The sequence below is a fragment of the Cottoperca gobio genome, chromosome 10 (assembly GCF_900634415.1).
Source record: "Cottoperca gobio chromosome 10, fCotGob3.1, whole genome shotgun sequence".
Taxonomy (NCBI): Eukaryota; Metazoa; Chordata; class Actinopteri; order Perciformes; family Bovichtidae; genus Cottoperca; species Cottoperca gobio.
In genome coordinates this window covers 19,432,476-19,442,428 of record NC_041364.1, presented here as the reverse complement: position 1 = coordinate 19,442,428, position 9,953 = coordinate 19,432,476, and the positions used below count along the sequence as shown (strand labels likewise).

The following is a 9,953-nucleotide window of genomic DNA, read 5'->3' as shown; positions in this document are numbered from 1 at the left end:
CTGACACATTTTGAGCTACTCTTCATATACGCCGGCATGTTTCTGACGTGTTCGCGTATCGTCTGCGTCCTTCAAACGATCACAACTTACCCTTAATTTATATCAACCTATTGCCGATATTTCGTATGCACCAGCATACGTTTCTGTCATACGGATATGTGTGACAGGGCCTTAACATCTTGCAGAGGATGTGTTGGTGCTGCTTTCATTGGTTCTGTAATAATAAGCAAAACTCCAAAATATTCAGTAGGTAAAGAAATGCAACTTTATTCAGCAACAAAGTGAAATAGTTTCAGTAGCTGCACACAACATTGTTTTTTTAATCTATTCTTCTAGTATTGTTAGACAGAAAACACATTTTTACACACACACTTCCTGTCTGATTGTCTTTCTGTGCAGGCATCGAGTAGGAAACCTTTGAAAATCATTTAAAGTTATTGACAAAAGGCCATTTCTTTTTTTCATACTTTCAAAGTTTTCATTAAGGGCTTTCAAAATCAAGGACAATTGCTTTATGCAGATTCATTGGGAAGATTTCTACAAACATTGTTCCTGTGACAATTTTAAATATAAAGTTCTGCACAACTTGTAGCCACCTATAGGGAGCTATTTATTACAGCTACCTCGGATTCATAAATAAGAATTTAAAAACTGACAGAAAGAAAAGGTGTTTTTCAAATTTGGTGAATTTCCCTTTATCTTATTCACTACTGCAGCTCGTCATCCATCCTTCAAGTTCATTGTCACAAATGAAGTCTCTACACAAACACAAAGTCATACAGGGTGCTGGACTGCTCACCGTCACGTATGACACCGTTAATTACATAAAATGATCACGCAGCAGGACAGCAGAGGCCTCTGGGAAATATCTACAAAAAAAAAGGTGCCCGAGAGCTCGGGGCCTCGAGCGTCTCTGCTACCAGACAGGGACGACCATGTTACATGCGTACTGTCACTGTGCTGTACCATACATTTCCTGGGTGACTTGTGCTATATCACACTATAACATATAGTAGATCTGCTTTATAAACCCCATTAAAAGTGGAACAGTAGGCTGACACACAGACTGGTCTGATATGAACGACCTCTCGGTATCAGGAGGATATTCAGGAGAAAGACTAAAAACTCTCGTCCGGAGTCGAGTGGATGTTGCAACAGTAACGACAACAAGATAATTCAGCAGGAAGCTACGGCAACAGAACAGAAACCATCATAACAAATGAGTATATTCATTATAAAGCAGGCTGACGCTGGTTATTAGTACAAGACTAACTAGTGAATACTTGAGCAAGAGGGGAGTACAGCAGAGGAGGGGGGTTAGTCTAGATAACGCGTAACTTAAATTCACTGATCACTGGGGTCGAAGCAAGGGGAGGCAAAAACTGGAGTTAAGAGTTTTATACAAAAGTAACTTTCTGCTGAAAGCTGTTCCCTCCTTCGCTTACTTCCTCTTAGTCTCTCTCTCTCTCTCTCTCTCTCTCTCTCTCTCTCTCGCACACACACACACTCACTCAGTGACCCACGCCTTCCCTGCTTTCCCATCAAGCCTTGCAGATCCTGGTCTCCGTCACAAACTTGTTCTCAAAGTGGTGGATGGTGAAGCATTCGTCCGCGGAGCGCTTATGGATGCCTCCACCTGACAAGACACACAAACATAAGTACACATTATTAAAGTGACTGCATGTTTGATGCATTTCCTTTTAAGTCCAACCGTTGTTAAAATTCATTTTTGCTAAGAAATGAAGTACATATATTTTAAGTGTTTGAGTTGACGTGTGTAATTCTTTGTCAAAACTGTAATTACAAAAAAGAAGAAGTCTTATTTTCAGTTTTTCAGCCGTGTTCATTTTGTTTACAGAAAACTAAATATGTTTGTCAACAACCCTTTTTTTTTCATTAGACGATGACGAGACGGCACAAACGTCATGAAACACCAACTGAGTGTGAAATATTGACGACGGTCTTTTTTTGTCTTACTTATTTAAGTTAAAAGTTAACAATGACAACAACAGAAAGAAATGAGGTGATATTTTTGGTTTAACCAGATTGATTGAAATGTTCAATATAATCTGATGATAAAAAACATTTTCATTGACTAAAACTTAACTAAAATAGTTTGTTTTCTATCATTAAGATACAACTAAACCTTGGCTTAATAAACACAGCAGGACACCGACTAAATATTATAAGAAACTGACAAGGACATAGCTTTTATCCTCTTGAATTTCCCCTCTGAAGCAGCAGTATCATGATCATAGCCTAATTCCTCAGAGAGTGACAACTCAACTTTAAACAACATTTCTTTGTTAAAAACTGAATTATCCGCCATATGAAAATTTTATCAACTAGTACAGAAGGATGGAAGCATGAAAGGAATACTTGTGCTGGTGCTTTTAAAATATGAATGGAGCGTAACAAACATGACAAAATGTCAGTGTAGCTGTACAGTACATCCAGACCTGGGAGGCTGGAGCGGCGTTGCATTCTGTATGTTTCCTTTCCGTCACACAGCCGGCGGATGTAGAAGCCCAGAGGCTTGATATCATCAATACGCTCCGTCACCACCAAGTCCTCGTGCACCAAGTAGCTGCGGTAAGAGCCAGACTGGGACACAAAGAAGGGATCATGAATGAATCATAATACATCTTTAAACCACTTTTATTAGAGTTCATGGAAAGAAAAGCAGCTCAGTGAACAAGACAGCAGCAACGTGTTAAACTAAGAGTGGGAAAGGACTTTATCTAATTAATGAATCACCAAGCTTCTGCATTTTATTATACTTCCACATTGGATAATGAAATTCATCGATTGCATCAGCACCCACCAAACACCAAACACTGAACATGTCATGGTGGAGAATCAGTAAAAACTAAACTCTCGGTGCCTAAATACAGTCTGACTGTTCTCAAGCCTCTGTTCCTACTGACCACGATCAACTCTCGCAAAACTAAAAAACAAACACATGGAATGATCTGAAAAAGCATAACATATCACAAATGCATATTGTTTGGAATGGTAACATAACAACACCAGTAGTATTTTTTAATCAATTACTTTTCTGATACCAAAATATATCTAATGAACACGTAAACATCAGGACAGCAGTCCTTTAACTGTTCATCTAGTGCCATCATCAGGTCAAATATTTCATTTGCGAACAAAGACTTTGGTTTATGCTTCCAAAACTAATTACATTCCCATCAGCCTCAGATGTACTTTGTGCATAACCTAAGAAGGTGAACATGGGAAAATGTATATGTATATGTATAAATATATATATATTTTTTAATTTCTTTTTTTCTTCTTGTTGCTTTCTGTAACATTCTGCTTAACATCAGTATGTTAGCATCGTCATGCTGACGTTAGCATTTAGCTCAAGGTGCTGCTGTGCCTCACAGCATGGCTGTAGATTCTTTAGTCTCTTAACTTTATAAGCGATGAAAATGTAATTAAAAGCTTCCACTATAGATTTAATTTAGCGTTGTACCGACACCTTTTTTCATATCACATATTTAACATTAATAAAAAGAGATAACAAAAAGAGATTACTCGTACAGTGCAACTAATACAGAATGTCTGGGACGGGGGGAGGGGATGCGTGCTGGACTTTTTTACTCTACAAATTAAACACATGACAGATTTGCACAGGATTAAATCTCTGGAATTATTATAAACCTCTGGATTTCACCAGGTAACATTAAAGTACTTAATATGAGGGCTTAAGCATGAGTCTGAGTGAGAGTGCTGTGCTACTATAGTTTTTCCTCCATCATCTAAGCGAGGTCTGCTCTACTGGCAGCTGCAGCCCGAGACCCCGAGGACACGAGCTGATCACTACTCACCATCAGCTGTGAGAAGAGGTCGATGAGGTCCTGAGGGGGGAGCACCACCGAGGTGTTCAGAGGGATCACAAAGCACGTCCTCAGAGTCAGGTCCAGATATGCCGTCAGTTTCTACTCAAACACACACACACACACACACACACACACACACACACACACACACACACAAAGTAATTAGGTAAGATTTTTTTAAGCCACATTAACGCACCAACATCTACAGTACTGTACGTGGGGCATGCAGTAGGCCTGTCGTGTTAACTGCTATTGTTGGACGATATATTGTCCCAGAAATAATTTTGATAAACGATATTATTGTAATTTTAAGAGTATTTTATGCCACTGATTTAATGATACTATAATAGCATAGTAATTCAAGAACACCCTTTCAAAAGAGCAATGAACCTTTAATTATTGAGAATATTCAGACATTGGAATTGAAATGTGAAAAACCTAACATTTAAACCACACAACCAAAACAATAAATAAAAACAAGACTCTGGTAACAAACATGTGCAATGTCTGCAGTTTTATAATGTTAGGGGGAAAACCCTGCTGTTATTCTTGCAGCGAGATGTCTAAACGCTCTAACAAACACAACGCACAAATATCAAGTCATGTCCATATATCATACGATAAGTCGATAACATAATTATCGTGACAGGCCTAGCATTCAGTGCGTCAGTGTTACCCTGTTGAAGTCATGGAGGATGTAAGCAGGGTCCCCAGGTCTGAAGCGGGGAGGTGGGACGCTGATGACGGCCATGCTGTCAGAGATCTCCACCTCCTCCTCCACCTGTGGCAGGTAGTACGGCTGGCTCTCTCCTCCGGCTGACACGTCGCTGAACTGCATCGCACCGTGATACAGTCTCTGGAGAACACAAGGTAAATCACTTTGATGCACACAAAGACAGGCACGACATCATGACTCCATAGTTAACAAATAGATTATTGTTTTGTGATGAAATGTTTTAATTTGCTTCTTGATCCCACTTTATCTAGTTGCATTTCATCTTTCACAAAATAAGATGAGGTGTCACACGTCAACATTTAGTCATTTATACACAGGAACAAAACAACATATTCCACCAAGAAGCACTGACTAATCTTAAAGCTGCATTACATGACCACTAGGGGGCAGAGAATACACTGCTTAGTGTACTTAGTTTGTACAAATAAATAAATAAATTATTATATATGCATTTGTTATGGTTAAAGTGCATCTCTTCACAAACACTTGGCTCTGTGGAAAGTATCTGCAGAACAAACCAAAAGAATGAGCTGAGACTAGAAGTGGCATAATGTTGTGTACTGTTGAGTTTATTCTCTGCAGAATCTGTATTAAAGTCATGGACTGATGTGATTTGCTGTTGACAAAATTGTTGTTGAAATAACAAAATAGAGGTTTTATGAATAAACCAGAATACAATCCATTAAAGTAAGAAGTTTAAGTCTTTAATAGGACAATTTGTTCGTAGGATGAATCTCCTAAACACAGCTGAATCTCATTTTAACTAAGAAGTGTTTATGCATTGTATTATTAATTTAATAAGCCATTTTAAGCATTTCTTAATTTGCATAAGAAAAGAAACCCCCTGTGGGCACGGAGATAAAATATTGAATGCGAGACCCTTCCAATGACAACACAGCAATATTTAAAAAGGTTATGTCTGCACTTTCTCTGAAGACAGAAGTGAGCAAGAGTCAGCATTTATTTTTTCACAAAAGTAAGAGTGTCCCATCAGCAGTCAAAAGACGCTTTAATAACTCTTCACAAACTCAAGTAACACTCAATAGCCCTCCCCTAACCCACTCGAGCTATGGGAAAATAAAAAACTTTGGAGGAAGACTCATGGAAGCAACTAGTCTGCTCTCCTATCTGAATATTAATAATTATCATAGTAAAAGGCAGCTAAGCAAACACTCAGGAATGGGCCCGACATCAACATTTTCAATGGAAACAGATTCTTTCATTTGTGCCATGTTTCGAATTAATATACATTTGGTATCTCACGATTCGAATAAAAAACAATTCCCTGATTCAAAATTAATTCTGGATTCAGTGCAAATAACTGCTAATTTCAGGATCTACTCCAATCTGCTGGGCACCGATGTGGCAAATTATGGCATGAAAAGCAGAGTAAAGGGTGCATAAGATTATAGAGTTTAAATATTTGGCAATAAAGACAAAGAGGTAACATTTATCAATGAAAAATATATTTTTTTTTACTAAAAAGTCTTTAGTATTTCATGGACTTCATGAATAACAACTTCAAGTTATGCAAAAAAAAAAAAGAACACTGCCAGTTAGATAAATATAATTGGTACGTTCAGGCTAGCTGCCTTTTTATTTCTCAGACATTTACCAATTTCAAAAATTAATAGTACACAAAATAACACTGAAAACGGGTATTCTGTGCCAATGCTTTACACAAGTTTGACTTTGTGTGTAGGATTACTGTCCATCAGTAGAAATATCTGGGTTGTTTTGTTTTGTTTTGTTTTGTAAATCGATTCAGCAGAAGTGCCGTCTAGGGTGACCTTCCAGAGGTGTAAAGCATGATGAAGTGCCCTTCAGGCTGCCCTACGGTCTAGAAAACTGCTGCCTTTCTTACCTTCTCCGCCCCTGCCCTTCAGACAGCCTGAGTAACCAAAACCTTCTGACTCGTTGAAATTAGTTCAATAAACAAAATGGGTACATTTGTTGATTGAAATGATTTTGTATAGTTTATATAGCACATTTAAACCACTATGCAGCCTGTACAGACTGATTCTGTGTATCTTGCATATACTTGTAACAGTAATATATGGATCACATCACATACCCTGTTGCTGTTTGATAAACTAGGCCTACACAGGTCAGATATACTTCCCCAGGATGAGTCCTATAGTAATAATACACGTATAAAGACATAGACAATTACAATACTAATCCCACTAGTAATAACAGTATCACCACACACACACACACACACACACACACACACATATATATATATACCTTTGGGGTAAAATATCGATAGAGACATGCTCCTCCAACGATGAGCCCGCTGAGGATGAAAGCGATGCCCAGCAGGGTAAGCAGACAGCGACCTGTGGAGCCCTCGTTGCCCGCTGGAGCAGAGGCCAGCTCGGGGTCCTAAACACACACGACACATGTCAACAAATCTACTGTAAATACAGAATATAACATGCATTTCATATCAACATTCAACACATACAGCTTTGAGTCAGCAACCTCTAATCCCATGAATGTTTGGCCTCTGCAGAACAGCTGTGTTGATGTTCAGACATGGGCGGTCCCACCGGGTGCTGCCGCATCAGGTGCAATAAGGCTCGCCATGCATTTTGCGAGAAACACTACAAACCCTAATCATACATTTGCCTAATGCAAGATAATACACAACAGCCATAACAATGATGATGAAGTCCACAGTCACAGCTGAGTGCCTGAGGTCAGTGCAGGCCTGCTACCAGGCTAAACACAGACACCGGGGCTCAGACGTCGCACTGAAGCCCGTTCGCTCACCTTCTCAGCGGCTGGCACCTCTTTGCCCAGCACCTTCTGCGCCAGAGCAGAGTTAAAAGCAATCTTCACCATGCTGCTGGAGTGCAACCGTTAGCTCAGGTTTCTTGTACAAACAGAAGAGTGTCGGTGCTACCGGGCTGCAGGCAGGCTCGTTTACTCTCAGTAGCTCCGCACTGTGACGCACTTTGCAACCTCGGCTTTATCTAGAGCTTCCGGTGGTTGGAGGGGATTAAGATGGCATCCGAAGCGGAAGCTAGAAAAGCTACTTAAACTCCAAGCTACATAGCATATAACAGCTTACGTCTGTGATAATGTAGACGACTGTTACTGCTGGTTTGACAGTAACCACTGAAACCGTGATTGCCTCATTTATTGCCTTCAGTGACCTCTCTGGAGAGATCATTTGTGTCGCTTTGGCGCCATCTAGTGGCCACAGATGGAAACCCTCGTATTTTAATGTAATGAAAATGCTCCCCATCAGGAACAATCAGCTTCCCATTCATTAGACTAAACCTAATACCATAAGACTTGAACTATTTACACTTTCTGTTAAGCCTGTCTCCCTTTACTATATTATATACAACACATGACACGAAAATGACTACATTTTACTGAACTGTAATGAAAATAATATTTTGAGTGTATAAAGTAGCCCATTCATCTCTGTGAATATTCCACTCTGTAAACTGACTCTGTAAATATATCCTCTCCTACAGGCCTGGGCACTACCTGCCAGTGCGTCTGCCCACTCACACTGACACACAGTACACCGCCTTCACTGCGCTGTGTGGAAACACAGGCCTGTGCCAAGGCTATACTGTATGTTTGACATATATCCTCAATCCTCTGGTCTGTGGTGGTCCTCTGCTTCCTCTGCTTTCACTCTCCTGACTCGGTTAAAGTTGTATGTATGAGTAAATAAACACTTACTGCTGCACCAGCGCTCTAATTCCACGCAACTCAGTGGCATCTCTCCAGCCCTCTCTGCACTGCAACTGTACCACATGCATCTCCCACAAACACACACATGAGCACACACGCACTCTGCGAGGCTATGATATTTCCTCGGTTAAACAGACAGATTGGACCGGTAATCACCACTGAAAGGTACATAAACAGAGCAGCTGATTTCTGTACCTAACTCCCCCTCCGTGCAGAAAATCTGACTCTCCCTGAAAACCCTAAGTGGTCCTGAAGGCTTGTTTATGGGCTCGTCTTACGCTGTGTTTGATCTGAGAGCTTGCCCACACATGCATGCGTGGACACACACGCACACACACGCAGCAAGAGAGAAGGAGAGCCAGCATTAGCAGTAATAGCTGAGATGATAAACAAAAGACTTAGATTTAATCCTGAGGGCTTCTCAGCATCACACACAAAAAGAGGAAGAGAAAAAAGCAGAGGAGGGAGCCAGGAGGCGACCGCACTCTCGTTCCAGAGGGAAACAAGGAATGATTGGGGGGGAGAAGCGTGGAGGCAGGTGGGGGGTGAAATGGAGTGATTCGGGGGGGAGAGTAAAGTGATGACTGGGAAACGCACAGAGAGGGAGTTACAGGGAGAGGCAGAGCAATCTGCCGTGTCTGATGCTTGAGTGAGTTTTCCGAGGAGCTGATTAACGGCAGATTAAACTAGCCGTCCATCCAGTTTACATCTCAAACTTTCTAGCAAGCCTGCTAGGTATAATTTGTGCCTCTCAGACTGAAAAGAGCAAAACATACACAAACGGACACCCGTGTTTTTGTGCACAGGCACACAGAGGCAGCGGGCGTCATAATGGTAGATGGCAGGCGTGTATGATGGAGTTTGAATGCCAGTGTTTCCCTGTGGTCTGCAGCAACCGTCCAATGAAAGCAATAAAAATACACACATGCACATGTAGACACAAACACACACTCCTCCTCGTCTGCAATGTCAGCAAACTGAGAAAGTCTGCAAGGGCATAGCTGGCTTTGTAAAGTGTGAGAAAAAGAAGCTCTCATGCATGACATCACCCACACTCAGGCCAACAAATATGAACACACACACAGACACACACCTCATAGATTTGTCATCAATTTCAATACCAGACATGTGAAGCCGCAAGTGACAAATGATTGTGTCCCTTTCACTGCTCCCAAGCCATAGACACACACACACACACACACACACACACACACACACACACACACACACACACACACACACACACACACACACACACACACACACACACACGCACACACACACACACACACATATAGCTGCTATGGTAACAGCTGGCCACAGAGTTGCGTTGATCCAAAAAGTTAGACACTGCTCAGTACTTCATAACGTCACTGACATGTCTTCATGTGGACCCACCATAATCACCATGTGCTAGATGGGAGAACATTTAGTGGTCAGAGAGAGAGAGAGAGAGAGAGAGAGAGAGAGAGAGAGAGAGAGAGAGAGAGAAGAGAGAGATAGAGAGAGAGAGAGAGAGAGACAGACAGACAGACAGACAGAGAGAGAGAGAGAGAGAGAGAGACAGAGAGAGAGAGAGAGAGAGAGAGAGAGACAGACAGACAGACAGACAGAGAGAGACAGACAGACAGACAGACAGAGAG

General features: G+C 41.1%; 1 protein-coding gene across 1 annotated transcript; it reads right to left on the bottom strand.

Moving 5' to 3' along the window:
* Positions 1-242: 242 nt before the first annotated feature.
* On the bottom strand, positions 243-7,760 carry LOC115014981 (integral membrane protein 2A-like). Its single transcript, XM_029442146.1, has 6 exons — positions 7,369-7,760; positions 6,841-6,978; positions 4,531-4,710; positions 3,843-3,953; positions 2,460-2,604; positions 243-1,636 (listed from the first exon to the last, which is right to left on the bottom strand). Exons 1-6 carry the CDS (start codon positions 7,438-7,440, stop codon positions 1,542-1,544), a joined length of 741 nt encoding a protein of 246 aa, XP_029298006.1. The 5' UTR covers positions 7,441-7,760; the 3' UTR covers positions 243-1,541.
* Positions 7,761-9,953: the final 2,193 nt, after the last annotated feature.

What these genes read in the sequence shown, in the direction of transcription:
- LOC115014981 (XM_029442146.1), bottom strand. Translation starts at nt 7,440, where the DNA reads ATGGTGAAGATTGCTTTTAACTCTGCTCTGGCGCAGAAGGTGCTGGGC. An exon ending in ATCGATATTTTACCCCAAAG is followed by an intron (nt 4,711 to 6,840) that starts GTATATATATAT and finishes TGTGTTCTCCAG; the next exon opens with AGACTGTATCACGGTGCGAT. An exon ending in TCCTCCATGACTTCAACAGG is followed by an intron (nt 3,954 to 4,530) that starts GTAACACTGACG and finishes GTGTTTGAGTAG; the next exon opens with AAACTGACGGCATATCTGGA.